Source organism: Pelodiscus sinensis, chromosome 6, assembly GCF_049634645.1.
Source record: "Pelodiscus sinensis isolate JC-2024 chromosome 6, ASM4963464v1, whole genome shotgun sequence".
Lineage (NCBI taxonomy): Eukaryota > Metazoa > Chordata > Testudines > Trionychidae > Pelodiscus > Pelodiscus sinensis.
In genome coordinates, this window is record NC_134716.1 from 72,514,148 (window position 1) to 72,534,884 (window position 20,737).

Below are 20,737 nucleotides of genomic sequence, written 5' to 3' on the forward strand. Positions count from 1 at the left end.
TCCATATGCCCATTCTCCCTTTTCTCCATTACTTCTCCAGCAAAATAAAAACTCTAGTCCATATTGTCAATATATGTCCTTAAATTTTTATTTTGATCTTCAAAGCAGTCTTTCAGTTCCAGGAATACAAAAAAGCATTCTGTTACATCCAAAGTGGCCATTTGCCTACTGAATGACGATAGGCATCATATATATAAAAAAGCCCAATGTCTGTGGCTCTGTCATGCTGTATTGCTGTAATGCCTCTGTAATGCTGTAATGTTCTCTGTTGCCTCTGAGCAGTGCCTGTGCCTCTGTAATGCTGTAACATTTTCTGTTGCCTCTGAGCTGCATTGATCAGTAGACGGAGTGGAGCACTGAGTGCCATGTGATGGGGCAGGATCGCGCTGCAGTGGCAAAGGTGATCCACCTTGCACTCAAGTGGCGCCGACCCCCATGTTGAGAGAGGAGAGCGGAGGAAAGTGGAAGAGACAGAGAGGAGAGTGGAGGAAAGCAGAGGAGGCGGAGAAAAATGGAGGAGACAGAGAGGAGAGCAGAGAGAGAGTGAGAGAGAGGCAGGAGGGGGAGAAGAGAAAGAGAAAAACGGAGAGAGAGGCAGGAGGCGGAGGAGAGCTGAGAAAGAGAGAGGGGGAGGCAGTAGGAGGAGGAGGGGAGAGAGAGAGAGATATGTAGCGAGAGACTGGAGGCTCAGGAGAGAAGACCAAGATAGAAAGGAAATAGGACATGGAGGAGAGACCCGAAGGCAAGGCGAAGGGGAAGGGCAGGGAGACACTTGATCCCCACCAAGAAACACCCATCTTATGATTTCCAGGTTCCTTGCAAAATCCTGTCTTATGATGGGCTATTTATTGGCTAGTGTTGGAAGAAAACTTTATTAGTACATGAGTAGGACCAAATTCAAGGTCCATTTTTGTCAATTTCAGAGTCAGGATTTTAAAACGTAATTGGATGGTTCACAAGGTTATTCTGATGGGAGGGTATGGAACAGTACTGCCTTCAGATTGGGGCTGCTTGAAAACAGCATCTGCTGGTCAAGAGCCCAACTCTAAAGGCAGAGCTGCTGCCAGGAGCAGTGCAGAAATAAGGATAGCCAAATCATACTATGCTTGCAGAGCTGAGCCCTCAATCAGCAGCTGCAACTCCCCAGCTGCCCAGCTCTTAAGGCAGCAGCACAGACCTAAGGATGGCATGGTATAGTACTGACACCCTTATTTCTGCATTGCTGCTGGTGCGATACTGCCTTCGGACTAGGGGCCCAGCTAACAGGTCAGTCCCCTTAAAAATAATATAGTCCCCTGCTCCCCGCAATTCTCTTTTGGGTCAGGACTCTTAAGTTGAGAAACACTGGTCTAGCCTGTGAAATCTGTGTAGTATAGCTTAGAAGCACACAAAAGACCAGATTGGGGGTGGAGGGGAGATGCCATCTTTCATGGCCCATGATACGTTTTTTCGTAGCCATGAATTTGGTAGGACCCTACACATTATTGAATTGCAGTTGAAGACTTTACAGCTCAAATATTATCAAGTCTCCTACAGACTGGTTCAGACACCATACTCTATAATTTAACTCCTTAGGTGGCCCCATCACTTTCATATTTGAGTATTTCCCAAACATTAGGTAGGAAAGATCCATCCCCATTTTATAGATGGGAAACTAAGGCATAAATCCATCAAGCCACATGGAGATTTCTTTGCCCAAACCGAGCATTCAAGAATAAGATATATTGTCAATATTAGCAGTAGTGGCAAAGCAAAAAACATAATCCAGTTCTTAGCTCCCGTCCAGTGCCTTAACCTCAAATCCATCCAAGCCCTGTGAAAGAAAGATTATCAGTGTCCAAGTGGTATTCCCAGACTATAGGCCACCAGGCCTGTTGCTCTAGAATATATCACTGTACCCCAAATATCCACTAATCTTTATGAACAGACACTGCCTTCCAATGAGCACAAATCCTTATTATTGCCTTTTGTTTAGGCTTGTCTTCAAGTCTGAAGAAGTTAAGTGTTTTCCTCCTTTTCAACTTCAAAATCCATATAACAAATTTAGAAGGTCTTGAGTCATCACCTTGTTCCCGATGTTGCACTAGACACCGCTATTAATCCCTATCAAAGAGGATTAAAATTAGCCATTGCAGATGCAGATTCATACTTCTGGATAGAGAAATTGATAATCATATGTAATATTTGAATGCACAGTAAAAGGAGGGGGAAAATGGTCCTTCCCTAAGGGTCATATAACCATTCAGTGAATTGGAACTCTCCTGAGAGGACCTGATGAAGTGGGGGTTTTTAATTAAATTTTAGCCTGGTGCAAATTGTTAGTCAAGTTACATATATGAACATAAATGTATAACAAATGTTGGCTGAATATTAGCTATGGTAGTAACAACTTGCACTAATTATAATAAAAAGTACAACAAAATGCACTTGGAGGATAGAATAGTTTCTTATTAGACTCCCAACCTCACAAAAATAAACAGTATCATTTTTAATGTGTGTTGTTTCCAGATGTTATATCTGTTTAAAAATCTGTGTTAAGGCATGTATGAAATGAACAGAATTCGTTAATGAAGACTAAAGATTAATGAAAATGCTAGCTATGTCATTGTGGATTTCCAATATTCGAGAGGTTTGGGGTTTTTTCATTCATATGCACTTCCTAGATTTTTTGGATATATTTCAAAAAAATATTAACCACTGGTTTTCTAGGCATCCATGGAATTACCTTTCAATTATTCTTCAATATGTAATCCCAGAAAGACCCCCAAGGTTGGCCTGTGCTACTTGAGTTAGAAGATTTGCTCCCAATCTTCCAGTTAGGTCAACCAAAAAAATTAAGATATGATAGAGGGTCAGTGGAAGAAATTCATATCAGAACAACTACTCACCATGTCATTGACAACCTGCTGTAACAAATGTGCTTCTGTTTTAACTTATGACAATTAATTGCTAAAAGTAATTTAATCTGGCAGTGGCAAGATGTTGAAAGACTTGTGAAGATGTCATAAAAGCGACCTTTCTGCCCATGTGCAACCAAAAGTCATTTTCAGCAAGGAGCTTCAGAAACAGTGCAACTTCTTTTGTACTTTGTTAATTAGTTATTGATTTGAACAATGTACTGACAAATATTGTCAGATTAGCTAGACGCTAGCACAGTCACAATGTGATAGTCTACTCCAGATAATCTTATACTATATATGAATCCTTTTTTGCTGAACACTTTTTTGTACTGATATCCTGTGAACTAAATTTCCTGCCTTTAAGACATGTATATTTGTACTAACAAAAAACAACCAAGTTATTTATTAATCTGGTGTGTAGTTGGATGTTTTGAGTTTTTAAAAAGTCACTCTACATTAGAAAAATTGTAGTAGCTATTGATCTCTATCTTTATTTGTGTTCTGAATCTTTCAACAATAGGCATTCTGTTGCTGTAATGCAATCCTCACTTATCTCAACACAAAGGAATGTAACCTAACAAAACAATGGACATAATGGAATGACAGAGTTAAATTCTTAACTAAAATACTTCTGTCCTAAAGTTGTTTTGATGTTTTTTAAAGTTAAAAGCTTTTTGATATCATTTGTCACCTGGATCTGCTGCTTGCTATGAAGAAATTAATATGTATTAGAGATGGACCTGAGCTACAAATTCAGTTCCAGAACTAAATCTGAACTAAAAAAAAATGTTTTTGGATTCTGAATCCTAATTTAGCCCTTTATTGAAACAAACTAACAGATAAACATATCTGGGAATTCATTTCATGTCTGTCTAATTTTGGATAATTATTGTAGAAGTTATTGTCATTTATTTAAAATGTAACAGATTCAAAGAAGCCAAAGTCCTGTGATAAGGCATATTTCAAAGGGAGGAAGGGGGAAGCTTTACAATACTCTATCAGTTTATTTAAAATATATAATCTGAGAATGTCTGTCTATTTTTATTATAACAAATCAATAATCAAAATTCAGGCTGCATATAATACATGGAGACAAATATGTAAAAAAGAAAAATATACGGTGAACCTATTCTATTTAGTTTAATTCACGTAACAGATATGAACTGTGTAAAGGAGTCTGCTGCTTTTGTTCTGAAATGAAAACTGTTAATGAAAATACTAAGTTGTTGTTTCACCTAAATGTGTTGAAGTTTGTTAGATTCATTGTTTCCTGTGGTGGGAAATCTACATTTTTCTTGGACAAAAGTCTATTTTTCTTGCAATACCATGGTTCAAATATATCTGTTTCTCATTACAACATATAAGCAGATTGAAAGAACTGGAAAATAACACACACTTCAAGTGCTTTAGGAAATAGAAAAATAACATTTTGCATGATTTCCATTATGAGTTTTTAATGTTGCAGATACATTAATATCAAGAGAAATTATTGTTTTTAAAGATTTAGAAAATCTTCTATAATTAGTAAAACAATTTTAGGATTATGTTTCACACGATTAGACTCCATTTGTAAAAGTTTTATATATCAGAATTAATTTTGATTTGCCTAGTACCATGATTAATCTATTAATTGCCCAAAATGTGGCTAGTAAAGAGGACAACTTCACATATAGAAGATGGTGGACTGTTCTGAAAGTATTCTTTTGTTCAATTTCTGTTTCTTTTAAAGGCATAGTTATAAACATTACAGTATGTTTGACAAAAGAATTGTGTGTACAGTCTAAACCCTTGGGATCATTAAGCTTGAATGGGAGAAGAGGAAAAAGGGGCATGAAAATAATATGTAAAATAATAAATATTGTATTGAAATGCAGTTATTTTACCCATTCAGAATTATTACCAATTACATAATTCCCTGTACTCTGGTTTTAGGCATCTGATTTGCTAAAGCACTGTACAGTTGTTTCTCGGTATATCAATCCCTATGTTCAGATTGTTGATAACCATTATTAATAAATCAGAATGCAGGTATTTGCATACTACAGTAACTTCCGATAATCCAGCACCTTTAGGACCCAGGGGGTGCCGGATTATCAGATATGCCAGACTATTGGAAGGGGGGGCCTATGAGGGGTCTGGGGTGGAGTAGGGGGGATGCGCCCCTGGGCGCTGCGAGACCAACCCGGCAGCACCCCAGCTGCTCTGCCTCAGACTTCCCCAAGTCAGCTGCTGGTCAGTTTCAGCAGCGACTGAATCGGGAAGCTGGGGGCAGAGCAGCTCCAATTGTCCGGCTGCCCGGAGCACTTTCGGGTTCCAGATGGTGCCGGACCATCAAAAGTGCCGGACCATTGGATGCCGGACCACTGGAGTTTTACTGTAACTTTATCAATAAGTATATTCTGTAGTATGCAAATAGCCTTGCTCTCATTAACTATTATTATTATACCTCTGCCTTGGCGGATGTAGATACTCAGAATTAATGCTCACTGCACTGCAGTTTTCCACTCCTTTCAAGTGAAACAGGAAAACCCTTCAAATTAAATGGGGGGAAAGGGAAAATTACCAAAATGCATTCATCATGGAGCTATTAAACAACCTGCCCCCCCTAAAAATGGGGGGAGAAGGGAAATTGTATATATATAAAAAATTAAAGCTTCCTCTGATTCATTTCCCTCCTTCCTCCCTTTCTGCTCTCCTACAACTTCTTTTCCTCACTGTGAGTCAGCAATGTTCTTGTTCCCGAAATAAATAACTTTAATATTTGTGTGAAGATTATTGGCTGACTGATAACTTGATTTGGAGAATCCTAGCCCTCCCAGTGCAGTTTGGAAACACAATATAAACAGAAATATATTGCTGTTGTGAAGGGGCAAAAACTTAGCTGTCCTGTTGGGAGGGAAAGATCTTAATTGTCAGCTGGCCTACTTTGCTTGGGAGCAACTTCATGTATATTTTCTGGGGTGTGTGCTGACTGTGGCCACGGTTCTCAATGTCAAGATAATTTATTTTATTTTGTGTTTAATCTTCATATTAGTGGAAAGCATTTTTAAGAGTCATCCAGAATCAGCTTGTGGCTCATCTTTTCTTCCTGACCCAGTTATTTCAACATTCAGATTTAGGAGAAGGCTTGTGTAGCAAAGGTGGCATATTCAGCCAAAGACTGCCTGTGTCTGCTGTATTAGCAGCAAAACCACCATCTCTATCCTGTATTCTGTCACTCCAACCCACTATACCAGGAACCTCATCTCTTATTATGACTGACAAACACTGCCTTTGACCATGGAGATTTTTTCCTCTACAGCTCTTAAGCCTCAGTTTATTTATAATAGGACAAATAGGAAGCTCCTTCAAGTTATCATTATAGTTAAAATAATATGTGAAGGATTTACTCCATATCATAATATTAAAAACAAGGGGATATAGTAGTCGAGACAACTGAAACCAACAAATTTAGATAAGAAATATTCCTTTTATAAAGTGAATAAGTTCATTGTTGCACGAAATCATTGAGGACTTGAGAACATGAAAAACATTTGCTGGTACATTAGCTAGCTCAGAAAGCTACAAGACATACCAGCCCTCCTGCTTCAAAATGTAAAATGATCACCTGTGGAATTAGAAAAGAAATCCCTCCCATGCCCTTCAGCCGCCGCCACCACTACCACCATATCACATTACAGTGTTGCAAGTGTTACCGAAGCATGAGGTATTAGTCATTGAAAGAGACCAGCTACTGAATTTGAAGGACCACTAACCTGCTCTCTTATGGCATCTCTTGTGTTTCTGTGTCACAGGCAAAATGTCACCATGTCTCTGCAAGATGTTTTTATGTATCTTTTTGCTCTGTTTAAAAAATAGATCAGAAAGGGGCCATTATTAAATTCCATATTTTTTTCCACCCAAAAGTTGAGTCCAACTTGCAAAATGTTCCATATTTTCATTAAAATGCAAAATCAGGAATTTTCACCTATGATGAAAAGGTGTTAACCTACAGCTAATCTTGTAATCTTATGTTGGGCCTCAATGCTGTAGAAATTTTATAAAGGCCTTTTATGAAATTACTAAAATAAAAATATATTAAGCCAAAAATGCATTAGAATGCAGCTGAGGCCACTGACATTTCTTCCACAAATGAGTTACGAAAAGTATCTGTTAAGGCGCTGACAGTTTCACTCCATGATTTAAAGTCATTTTTCCTCTTGAAAGATACTGTACATTCAGGCTTGGTCTATGGCATAGAAATTGGAGGTGTGAGTTTGAATTCCAGGTTTTGTTTCCCTCGTTCATCAAGCACAAGAGATAGAAGCGTATATGCATGAGCCAAACTCAGTTCTTAGGAAAGAGGAAAGAGCAACTTTCAAGTTTAATAGTGAGCCTTGCTAGCTGATCAGGAACAATATTTACTAAGCTCTTGAGAGCTCTCTTTAGCCTGTCTGACTTGGAGTGAGTATTATTTTACAACCTGCATTCAGACAGGTGGAATATATTAGGAAAAAGTGACTCATTCTGATGGCCCTGTGCCCTTCTTCTCTTATACACACATAAGCCTATCCCAGGATTTTATTTCCTATGAATCCCCCTCACTGGAGAAAGACCAGCTTTTGTATGTGGTGGGAAAAGTGGAATGCAATGTGTATCAGTGTATGATTGCACTTTTGGTGGGAAATGGGGAGAACTTACTTCCCATGGATGTGGGTGGAGAGGGACAAAATATGGAATATGGAAAATGTTAACTGTTTATGTTGGCAATGATAGTAATTAAATTCCTTTTTCTGCAAAGCTAATTAGCTACTATTTCATAAAATTGTATATGACCTGTAGCAGCATAGGGTGTAATGTTGTGACCTTTGCAAAGAGCACATACATACACACATTTTTACTGACTAGGTATTTTTTTTCTTTAATATAAATATAAAGTGAGCTCAGGTTGTTTCCATGACTCAAAGATCTTCACATCTCTGCTTCCCCTGTGACCCTGCCCCTTATACTGAACTCTCAAATATATTTGGTATATTTTTTCAGGATAGAGTGAACAGTCTGTTTGCTAAATGTCGGGGGCGGGGTATTTATTGAGAAGACTACTACCATTAGGATTGGAAATAAAGTTACTTTATATGGGACAATAGCTTTTGAGTTACTTTTTTTGTCACTATCCTTTTTAAACTACTGGAGACCTAAATACCCATCTATTTCCTTCTCTACAGCTGCATTTTCTGTTTTGAAAAATAATTTGTACTGTGCTTCTCAATATAAATACAAAGGTATTAATGTAAAATGTGGGGGAAACATCCAAAAGATTGGTTTTTAAATGTTTATTAGGAAAGGTTTTCATACATCCAGAATGGTCAAAGAGAGGAAAACAGAATCACCCCAAATAGCTGGAGCCTGGTGATTTGGGCTTTCATAGTGTTCCATAATTCCTGTTTTTTCCAGTTTTCACTGATACATTCTCACTTTTTTTATTAAAGGAATTCAATTTTTACTGATTTTATACCCATTTATCAATACACTCAGTATTTTTGGGTACTTATTTTTCTTAAATGTTAAAACTTTACATGGTTTGTTTTGTCCTGTTACTCTGAGATGGAAGACGATACACCATAGAGGTTGGAAAAATGAAACAAAGTTAATATTGCACTGTAATTGGTACACAAGAGCATGTGGCCTGCCTATTTCTTTGTGTCTGTTTAGTGTGCTGAGTTTAAACAATCAATCCTCTGTAGAGAAAGATATCTAATTTCTCTTATCTACACAGTTACCTCCTTTACTGTCAAGCTCCTTATGGTTTTGGATGGATAAGCCTGGCTTCTTTTGGATCTCCACACAGCTGCTCCTGCCCTTTCTGTGGCTAACTCGAGACTACCCCCAAAATTTCTCCCACCTCTAGGGCTTCCAGGAGAGGCAGCTCACTCCCTAATAGTCAGGCTAGCTCTTCTTCCCATGCTTTCCCTTGTCAGCCATTTCATTCTGTCCCTTTCTCTGAGCAGAAAGATAAGGTTAAAAGGTAAACATGGGGCAAACATGCAAATCTGTGCCTGAATACCAACAAGCAAACCAGTGCTTAGAAATTTTCAGGAAAGTAGGATGCATTGCACTGCAAATTCTGCAGCCTTGAGATCAGTGCTCGTACTGACAGAATAAAGAAGCATGTCGAAAGCAAATGACACTTGAAGAAAGTGGGCTTTGGGATATACAGTCAGCTTTAATGAAAGCGAGGACACAGCATGATTGGGTCAATGAATTTGGGCATGCTCTTAGTCACACCAGACAACCACTGTTAACAGCAAAGAGGCCTACTGGTGACTTTGTGCGACAATACAATCCAACAGCCGAAACCCTTCCTAATGCAGACAACTTCACTTATAAGTATCTGAAAGAAAATGATGAGGCTTTAGTATGTAAACTGATGGAATCTATTCTTGGAAATATGGTATGTAGTCTGCTTTTTGACAAGTCTCCTGGTGTTTTGGACTGTCCAATTTTTGCACTTTTTTCATTTTTTTTTAATTTCAAAGCAAATAAACTGACATTGCTTTGTACTGTTATAATCCCTCTACTGACAGCCATTTTGTCATGGAACAACTATTTTGGTAAAATGTGACCATAACTAACAGATTCTGCTTCCTACATGGCTAAATTTCCATTAGAGGGTAAACAGAATCAGAAACCAAAGCAGCTGTGTATTTCCCTTCTGGCTTATCCAATTAATGTTGCACTGTCAGCATTGTTGGATTCAGGGATGTTTTCAAGCAGGTAAACAAGTTGAGAGTTTTGTTTTACATAGTACAAGATGAGTGCAGAGCCGAGTGCCAATTTACCTACCCCATTACGTCACATTGGTGGATAAGCTTGTATATCGCTACCTCTCATGTAAGTAATGTGTGGATGTCCTAATGTGTCTTCTAGATCATCTTGTTTGTTGGTTCTAAAACAGAAGCTCTGAAGACCTGGCCAATAACCAAAATGACCTCTAAGTTCTGTTTACCAAGGTAATGTTCATTGTTGAAAACTTGGAAAAACTTGATGAACACAAAGAACTGGAATTTTCTCTGACTACTTTCAACACATTTGCTAATAGAGATGTTTACTGTACCTCGACAACCAAAATATCAGCTTGAACTGAGCACAAAAGCTTCAGGAGAAATATTCAGCTATTTCTCAAAATCCTTTCCTGGAATGCAAGAACAACAACAAAAGCATTCAAACCCTTCGACACACAGCGCTCAGTGAGAAATGGGAGAACCAAAATGTTGTGTCCCATAATTTAACCCCCAAAATGTTTGGTGGTGAAGATTCTTATTTTTAAGAAAATGTTTGAAAGGTCTAGTTTCCTTTTCCCTTGCTGACTGAATCCAAATTTCAAAATCTTCACATTTTTTGTAAAATAGAACTCTTGTTTCCCTTGTTTCCTTCTGATTTCATGGCTCTCTATAGCAACTTTTCTGAGCCAAGAAGTATTGACGAGATTTTTTTTTTAAGGATCAATCCTTAATTGTCAGAAGGTTGCTGCTTCAAAGCTCAAAAAACAATTTCATCTTGAAGTTCATGCCATGGCAAAGTTTGAGTTCACACTTTTTTCTCAAATCATCTTATCTTCCATTCTGTATTAGTGTTGATGATGCCAACATTTTCTGAGTCTTCCAATTCATAGGGTATGTCTAGACTACAGGGTTTTGTCGACAGAAGTTTTGTCGACAGATACTGTCAATAAAGCTTCTGTCGACAAAGAGCGTCTAGACTACATCCAGTTCTGTTGACAAAGCAAGCCGCTTTGTAAACATAACAGTGTGGACGCAAAGGACAGTGTAGATGCAATAATGCCTTCTATCAACAGAACTCTGTCGACAAAAGGCATTATTCCTCGTAGAATGAGGTTTACATACGTCGACAAAACTGCTGAGTTTTGTCGACGTTATGTCGACATAACTCAAAGGCAGTGTGGACGCAGGTATAGTTTTGTCGACAAAAGTCCACTTTTGTCAACAAAACCCTGTAGTCTAGACACACCCATAGTTTAGGAGTAATTTCAGGTTCCACTGTCAGACCTGCCAGGAGCTGCACATCTTATATGAAATCCGTGCATTTATCATGTCTCTTATGTCTGTTTTATCAGTCCAGTAAAATGTTATGTCTTTGGAGAATAGAGATATTCTGTAGTCTCAGGGAATGTACATTGAACTGCAAATAACAGGACAGGTGTTGTTGCCACTCTTTCTTTTGACTTCTATTAATATTTCTGTGCGTTTCATAGCATCTATTATTAACTAAGGCCTCTACTGTTATATTATGGGAAAGGACTCTATGATTCACTTCCTTCATAAGTAATATAAATGAGATGTTACACAATCACCTCAAGCAGAGGCCTCCATCTTGTCTTGTAGCCTCCATTTCATTGAGTGCAACATCTAACATAATCTTCCTAACCTGTTGTTTAATCTTTATCATTCTTCTCTTTGAGACACTCTAGGAGCATATTCATGTACTACACCGAATTTTTGTTGCTTGTTTTCAGCTTTAAAGATTATCATAAATATGTCCCACATGCATGTCTGTATTTCTTTTATTCCATTCAACCAGGACCATTTTGCTCTGCCCTTAGTCTCACCATTCCCTTCATTTTCTTCTTCCAGACTCATTTTCTTTGAGAAATAATAGTATATTATGGTTAAACCCTTCTCCATCTCTCTTCTCTCTCAGAGGGTCACAGGCTCCACCTCTCCCTTTGTTCTCCTTTTCCGCCTTGGTCTTCCTGCTGCTTTTTTAGAATAACAATCTTTTTTGTACTGCTTCTCAAATGGGAGTGGAGTTCTGCGTTGTGCTTCAGTTCTTGGTCTACTCTGTTTCTGCCTCTGAGAGGACTGAAAAGGCAGCTTGTAATCATGCTCTCATATCAGCATTGTTCTATATCTCCATACTTTCAGTGGAAGGAATAATTTGCTTAGGAGGCCCTCAGTCCCTCTCCTTTTCCACCTCCCCCAGACATCTCTCTGGTGCTACTGTAAGGAAGGTTCTAGATCAGGGCTACTTAACTTTGGAAGTCCCGGGGGCCACAATGATACTTACAGCACATGTCAAAGGCCTCAACTTAAGTGTGGTTGCATATATATGCAAATATGTATGCAAATAGCTTATTTCACACTGACAGGCATGAATACAAAGATTAAGGCCCCATTTAAATCAATTCTGCTGATATTAATAAAATGCAATATTTACCCAATTTCTACCCATATGACAGCACTTTTAATGAGCAATGATAGTCCAGGAATTTAACTACTAAAACGCATATCAACAGAAGACCGTTATATTGAATCGCCTATATGGAGCATGTTCCTGCTGGAGGCCATGTTCAAAGGATCCCACATGCGGGCCACATGTTGAGCCTCGCATAAACCCAAACCACACTGTGGACCACAAACAAACAAGCTGTGGGCCGTATGTGGCCCACAGGGTAGGTGTTGAGTAGCCCTGTTCTATATACTACCATCATTTCCCTCCTCTAATTGGACTCTATGGGACTGCACTGAAAAGACTGAAGGCTGCCAGTTTCTTCTTCCCTCACGCGCCTCCTGTTCTGTACATTGTGATGTTGGAGAGAAAGAAGAGGGGAAGGTATCTGCTACAAACATTTTAGTTTGATTAAAACTAAAAGGAAAAAGGGTTTAATTGGTTGAGATTAGCCCCATCACATCTTTATTATAAATCACTGCTGAGGATGACCATTTTAAATGGAGACAACGTGGCTCCAGTCATAATATATAAAATGGCCGCAATTTCCTTTAGTTTTAAGGGCAAAATTTTTCAAAAGAAACCTGGGGGAAAATCTTGGAAGCTTGATGATTCTAATAAGGTGTCATACCCAAGAATATTGGTAAAAGACTCCAGTGACTAGTTAGACTTCCGGTGCATTAAGATGGAATGTGATTTAAAGTGGCAGAGCAAGATATTTTGCTTCCTTTTTTATAAATTGAGTAGCTGCTGACAGTCATATATTGGAGTAATAGGAGATGAAAGGGAAAGAGCAGGCAGGTGTCTGGGAAAGGGCACGAGGAAGGGAGGGCAGTGGACTGGAAGTGGAACTTGATGTCATGTAGATGTGCTGACTAATCTCAGAATTGAGGGCTATGAGAGACAGGAAACTGGTATGGCATGTAAGCGGGATGAAGCGTAGGTGGAAGAGATCAGGGAGTTAAGAAGGGCAGAGCAGTGTTGCAGATGACTAGAGACATGAAGGAGGATGCAGTTACTGAGTAGAGTACATTTAGAGAGGCAGAAAAAAAGAGATTCCCATTTAGGGAAACTAAATGCTTAGCATTTTTTAGCTATAAAACTAAAGTTGTGGATTTTTCTAAAGGGCTCAAAATTGGAAGTAACTCTGATAGCAAAAGATCCCACTGACATCAGTGAAAGCAGAGCTATGAGAACACTGAGTGCTTATGAAAATCCAAGTCCAAACATTCAATATTTTTGTTTGGAATTTTTTCCCCTTCTTTTTTCTTCTAGCCCCAAATTTTCAAGTGCATATCAAAATAACAAAGAGCTAGCACTTTTGAAAATACCAATTCCTATTCAAAGAACCAATTGCCAGTAAAATCCTAGTAATTTGTTATTGTGTTCAATATATATGTTACTGTGAATTTGAGATGGTTAAATGAAATGTGAGTTGATGGTGTATTCTGCTATTCATCCCAGACATTTTAACATTTAATTTTGAGCTGGGTTGGTTTTGTTTTTAAAGCTATGAGAGTGAGAGTGAGAGTGTGAGTGTAAGAGAGAGAGTGAGAGTGTGAGTGTAAGAGAGAGAGAGAGAGTGTAAGAGAGAGAGAGAGAGAGAGAGTGTGTGTGTGTGTGTGTGTGTATATATATATATATATATATATATATATGTATGTATGTATGTATGTGTGTGTTTTCAACTGGTGACAAATGAAATACTCTTTCAGTCCTAACTCTTTAATGACAAGATGCTAATTCTCTAGGTAATATCATCCACATGGTCATTGTCAAATTAATATCTCCTTAATAGCTTTTTATAGTTTATGTAGTGATCTTCTGTAGAATTAGGTGAACTGCTCTTTATAAGTTGATCCCAATAAAATGTCTCTTTTTTAATTTGAGCAACAGGAAGGAATTTTATAATGAAATAAGAATCATGATAAAAATTTCTGCTTAAGGAAAGAGTATTGTCTCATGTTTAAATCAGGATCATGAGACCTAAGTTCTGGGCTCTTCTCACAGCTCTGCTACTAACTGGAAGTGTAACTCATTTCCTATATGATTAACATATATAATCTGTCTGAGTACCTTAGCCCACAGAGCTATAATAAGGCTTTATAATCCTAGGATGAAAGATAACTAGAGAAATACAGTATTATTAAACTTATTTTATGTGACGCTATTTTAAATTAAGCCTATTTATGCCATTATGTAGTACTGTTGTATACATTTATCTCTTAGAAAAAAATAGGGTACCTGAATTAACAGTGTTAAAAAAATCAACATGAAAAAGAATGATCTAGTGCATAAGCTTAAAATTGATTTGATTTGATTTGATCTTCTGAAACACTGTTGAGATTGAGTAGAAGTTTAAAGTAGTACATGTAGTTGTTAAATGTTAATTATCTAGGTCTGGTTCTGAGCTGGCTCAGCCGCTATTGTTAATCATAGCTGCCAATGGTACAGAGCATGTTGCTGGATTTGTAACTTTCCAGCAACAGGTTAGCTGGAAAAAAATCTGTAAAATTTGGCACTGAAACAAGAAATATGTGAACCTGTCACTGTGAGCAGTCTCAAAGGGCAAGCTGCTTTGCATGAGCTAATTAACCTTAGGAAATAATTACACAAATATGCAAATGTTGTTTAGATAATTCCATGTGTTATCAGCTCAGGTAGTCCATCATAACAGCAGACCTTGCAATGTCTAGATGTTAAAATCTGGCATAGTTGATAAGGCTTTGGTTCCTGCTTCACTTCAGCATGGTATTTCACAATTAATGAGTGCAATATTACATTAGTAAATTCAGACTGTATTTTGAATGCAGCAGAACATAGCACTGTATTTACTGTATGCACACTGCTTATCTGTGTACTCTAATGGCTTGATTCATTAAAATGTTATATATCTTACAACTCTTAGACTGGCAAACTATACAATATTGCAAAAATGACAAACAAATGGGGCCACTCATTTTATTGAATACAATGTAGACTTTGCCAGGGAATTATCCACAATCATATGTTTGTTTCTGATAGTTACAAGGCAAAGTATTTTACCTTCTATTCACAACAGTATAGCTGAATTTTTCTCATAGTGCAAGCAATATATAATATCTGCTTGGAACAGATGTTTGACAACTTTTTATAAAACATAGCTTCATGTTAATATTCTACAGAATCTGAGATGATGTTAATATGAATATGCAATACATAATTAAGATCAGTAGGTCAAAACTGGACAAAACATTATCAAGAATAGCAAAAACAAGACTGACATAATATATTTTCATATGTCAGATGATTAATTTTATGATTCTGAGTGAAGAAAGGGAGTCTGTTCAGTAGAATAAGGAAAATAGACTTCAAAAAAGCAGACTTTAACAGAGTTGTAGAACTAGTAGGTGAGTTCCCATAGGAAGAAAAACTAGGGGGAAAAGGAGTTGAGGAAGGCTCGCATTATCTCAGGAGGTGGTAATATAGGTAAAACTGCCATCTATCCTGATGCAAAGGAAAGACTGGAAGAAAACTAAGATGCTATTATGGCTCTATCAGGAGTTCTTTAATGACTGAAAATCAAAACGGATTCTGACAAAAAGTAGTACTGTGGATGAATTGCTAAAGAGAACATCAGAAAGGGTAAGGCACAAAATGAGTTACATTTTAGCAAAGAATATAAAAGGCAAATTTGCATTAGGAAAACCAGACAGACATAGGAAACTGTGGGCCCTCTACTTTCAGGGAAGGAAAGCTAGTAACCAGTGATGTCAAGATGGTTGCGGTTTTTAATGCCTATTTTGCTTCACTAAGACGGTTAATGGTGACAGATACCCAACACATGGTATTAACAAAAAAGAGGGAAGGAACACAAACCAAAAAAGGGAAAGAATATTTAGTTGTTAGATATACTAAGTTGGCAGGCTCTGATGAAAGTAACTCGTTGAACCAATCTTGAAATTGTTAGCATTTATCTTAGAGAATTCATGGAGAATGGGTGTAGTCCCAGAAAACTGGAGTATCTGCATTTAAAAAGGGCAACAGAGAGGACATAGGAAATTATAAACCAGTCAGCTTTACTTCAGTGTTTGGAAAGTTACTGGAGCAAATTATTAAACAATCAATTTGTAAGGACCTAGAGATGTAATAGAGTTCTAGGGAATATTCATCATGAATTTCTCAAAAACAAATCATATTAAAGCAAACCAATTTCCATCTTTGACAGATTTATTGACCTACTAGAGAACAGAGAAACATTAGATGTGATATATCTAAGTCAGACTTTTGATAAAATCTCACATGGAATCCTCATAAACAAATAAGGAAGTATCATATAGATGAAATAACTGTAAAATGGGTGCACAACTGGTAGAGAAACCATACTCAAAATATGGTTACCAATGGTTTGCTGTCAAACTTAGAGGGTGAATCTAGTGAGCTCTCACAGGAATCAGTCCTGGATCTGGAACTAGTCAATATTTTTATTAATGACTTGCATAATGGAGTGGAAAGTATGCTTATAAAATATGCAGATGACACTAAATTGGTTAGGGTTGTAAGCACTTTGAAGAGCAGGGTTAGAGGTCAAAACAATCTTGAAAAATCTGATGAAATTCAATAAAGATTAGTGAAAATATTTTAAGGAAGGAAAACTCAAATGTGCAGCTACAAAATGGGGAATAACTGGCTATGTGGAACTACTTGTGGACTATAGTGGGTCACAAATGAATAAGTCAACAATGTGAATCAGTTGTGAAAGAGGTTAATATTTTGAGGTGTCTTAGCAGGCACTAGTGATGCCTCAAATGGGGGATGATGGTCAGTTCTAGGAAAGATGTGGGCAAATTGGAGAGTCCAGAGGAGAGCAACACAAAGTATAAAAGTTTTAGAAAGCCTTACATATGGCCTTGTTTAGTCTTGGAAAAGATGCCTGAGGGAAACAGTTTTCAAATATGTTAAGGGCTGTTATAAAGAGGAGGGCATCAATTGTTCTCCACGTCCACCGAAGGTAAGACAAGCGATAATGAGCAATTTAGATTAGACCTTAAGAAAGACCATACGGATAGTTCAGCTCTCAAATAAACTTCCAAGGAAGTTGTGTAATTCCCATCACTGGAGATTTTTAACAACAAGGTGGGGCAAACACCTGTCAGGAATGGTCTGTGTTTTCTTGGTCCTGTCTCAGCACAGGGGTTTGGATTTGATGACCTCTTAACCATTGAAATGCAGGGCTGGAACATACCTTATCCCAATTGTCCCTGTGTACCACTTCAGTGATGCAAAGGGCTTAGAACATATCCATATGTGGCCAGCTGAGAATTCCCCCAGCATGGGAGAGTTCTTAACATTCATGGTTCAGTGCTCAGGCATGAAAGACTCATTAGCGGGGAGGGTGGCCAAAATTACAGGCCCTGCAAGCCACATCTTCAGTCATTCGAAAGCTGGGGTGTTGGGGCTTCAGACATGTTCCTTCTGAAAGCTCTGTGAACCCTGCCAGGTGTGCCCCACAAGTCTGATGCCCCAAAACTCTCCACCATGCTGGGCAGAAACTCCTACCCCACCACCGCACTGCAAGACAAAGGTCCTGAGCTTCCTTTCCCACATCTGGTAGGTAAAGAATTTGGGGGGCACAAGCTGCACTTTAATGGTACAAGAGCAAGATGTAGTTCACGAGACACAGTTGGCACTAAAATTAGAGAAGGCCTGGTCAGGACATTGCTGCACTCCAATTTTTCTCATACTGTTCCAGTTGGCATAGATTAGGGCACCTTTTTTCTAGCCTGTGCCATGACTGAGTCAGGATCAAGTTGATCAGAGGATTAGGGAGATGTAATCTTTTCCTTGAACCTTGCTCATAGACTTCTGTTTCAAGCCGTGAATAGTCTAGCAGCACCTTAAAGACTAACAAAACATGTAGATAGTATCATGAGCTTTCATAGCTACAACCCATATCTCAAGTTCATCTGAAGAAGTGGGTTGTGCCCACGAAAGCTAATGATCCCATCTACGTGTTTTGTTAGACTTAAAGGTGGTGCTAGACTATTCGTTGTTTAAGTTTTTTAACTCGGCTACCCTTCAAGTAGTGTTCAGGTAAGCACATGATCAAGCCTAGAGATAGTAAAATTGCTTTAGAAATATTAATTTATCATTATCCTATTGCTTTCAGAAAATATACTGTTAAATTGCTTTGATTAAACTTTTGATATTAGAATGAAAAACTCCAAGTTAACAATTTATGAACATTTTTTTGCAGCGATAGTAATTTTGTTTGGAAAGCTAGTCTATGTTTTTATAGATAGCTAATGGATAGTATTTAAAAGATACCACAAAAAAGAAAAAAAATGTTTTGTGATTCGTAAGGGGAAAATATTCTAGTACTTTGAGTGCTCATTTCTATCATAGCCAAAAAAAGTTTAAAGTACTTGGTGATACTTTGGTTCTTGAAAAGGAGCTGTTCCATGTGGCAAAAATATATTGTCTGGTAATCCTACATTCCTATTATTAACCTTCCTAGAACCACTTATATGGATACCTATGTACAATATTACCTTTTTTGAATCAGGAATGTGGGAGGGGGGCTAATTAGCTGCTGAAACAGTGTAGTTCCTTTAATGTGCTGTATATAAATACAGTGGTAGTAAAATTAAGACAGGTTCACAGTGAATTATTTCTTTTTAAAAATTAATTGTGTAAAATTTTTCAAATTAGTGGCAAATTATGCATCAGATTTTTCAGAGCTCAGCTGTAGTGGAAAAAGAAGGAGCAATGTGAGCACTTCCTGATTGTCAGCCATCTAGCCTCAGCTTTTAAAGCTAGGGAAGAACAGCTCTAATTTACACTGTCACTGGATGAGCTCCACTTTGTCTTGCCCCAGTAATGGCTCCTTACTTCCCGTACATCAGGAATTATCACAGGAAGCAGTTTCACACTAGCTGTTGCAGCCTCTGTGCCATCTATTTTGCATTGTATAAGCAGCACTGTAACAGATTGGAGTCTGACCTTCAAGCTTTTAAATTTGAATAATGTTTCAGATGCTCTGATATTTATATTGGTGGAAAGTTTTGCAAAATTTCCTGCCTGTTCTGAATATCTTCTTACTTCAAGAGATAAGTACAATACAAGAAATTAAAAAACAAAACAAAGTGTCCTCTTTTTTTAAGCAAGTTTCAGATAATTTAGTCAAACTTGACTCTACAAAATCTTTCTTCAATGAATTCTCACCATAATTTGTAAGAAATAGGCCAAACTAAAAGCAAAATGCCCAAAAAATCTGCTTTTAAGTCAAAACATAAGAGAAATCTGCTGCAGAAAAGTCACAAGAAAGTTTTTAGACTAAATTTCTACATTGAGGTATTTATTTTGACTGAGAGTAAAAAAGCAAACATAAAAATTAGTCGTAATAATACTGCATTAGAACCAGTGTGTTCAACGGTGGGTGTTTCAGGATAGGCACCCTACCATATAATTAGGACCCTGAATAAATAGGACCACCAGAGCAGCCCTTGTCTGCAGCAGGGGGTGAAGCAGCCTCCTGCCTGCAGCTGGTGGGGAGCTGCTCCAACCCTCCCCGTTTAACTGGTAAGTATCACCTTTAACCAGTTAACCCTTCATATCCCTAATAAGAACTAAATATTGTTGTTAAATATTTATTAAATTTGAGTGAGGCTATTTAGCTGAAATGCCATTACAGTGCTTCGACTTCCTATAACTGCGCATTTCTGTTTATATTCAAAGTATACACATTTTATAATCTTTCAATCATATCGTCAGGGCTGGTTTTGGTTATGTTTTGCTTTTTTATAAAACTGATGCATCAATGTATTTTTGTGACACTAGCACTAGTATCTGTGGATTCTTTTAACGAAACATTTTACACAACCAGGAATATGTTGCCTGTAGACAAAACTGTCTGTTTCTAAAAAAAAATGGTAGTGAATAATATACTTCTCTGTGTAGGATAATGGCTCTCCTGAAGAACATGCAATTTATGTGTGGGACCACTTCATTGCCCAGTCAGCAGCTGAGAATGTATTTTTTGTCGCTCACAGTTATGGTGGACTTGCATTCGTAGAGTTGGTAAGTATTGACTTTTCTCTTTGCCTGTTTTCTGAGGATTTTATGATATTTTCAGAAGTTAAATTTAATGTGCTCATTCCAAAGAAGCAGCTTTTCTGGACAGATTTCATTTTAGAAACTAAAAGAGTTAGAATCAAACAAAAAGAATCCAATCTAGGGTCCCAGGGCTAGTAGATTTTACGGTGCCCCCTTAGGCTCTGGATGGGTCAAAAAATGAGGGCTTCAGTGTGAGAGGGGTTGCTGGGGAGTGGGATAGAGATGGGGGTGCAGGAGGTGGAGTGTAGGAGGGGTAGAGGGTGCGAGGTCTGGGTGGGGGAGGTAGGATGCAAGATTGGGTTGAGGATCTGGCCAGGAGTTAGGGTTTTGGCAAAAGATTGGGTTCTGCAGAAATGTGCTGGGGATGGAGAACTGGTTGGGAGATTGGGTGCAGGAGCAGGCTGAGAGTGGTGGTTTGGCCAGGAGGTGGGATGCAGGAGCAGGGGGAGAGTGGTGAGTGTGAGGGTGGATGAGGTCTGGACATGAGGGGAATGAAGGGGTGTTTACCTGGCTCTGCG

General features: G+C 38.1%; 1 protein-coding gene across 3 annotated transcripts in view; it reads left to right on the forward strand.

The window, feature by feature from the left end:
- The window catches only part of ARB2A (ARB2 cotranscriptional regulator A), a 340,644-nt gene that overhangs the window by 169,012 nt on the left and 150,895 nt on the right, over positions 1-20,737 (forward strand). For all 3 annotated transcript variants that reach the window (XM_075932154.1, XM_075932155.1, XM_075932153.1), the window contains exon 8: positions 20,064-20,183. In XM_075932154.1, coding sequence (XP_075788269.1) covers positions 20,064-20,183 — 120 coding nt within the window. The remainder of the gene's footprint in view (positions 1-20,063; positions 20,184-20,737) is intronic.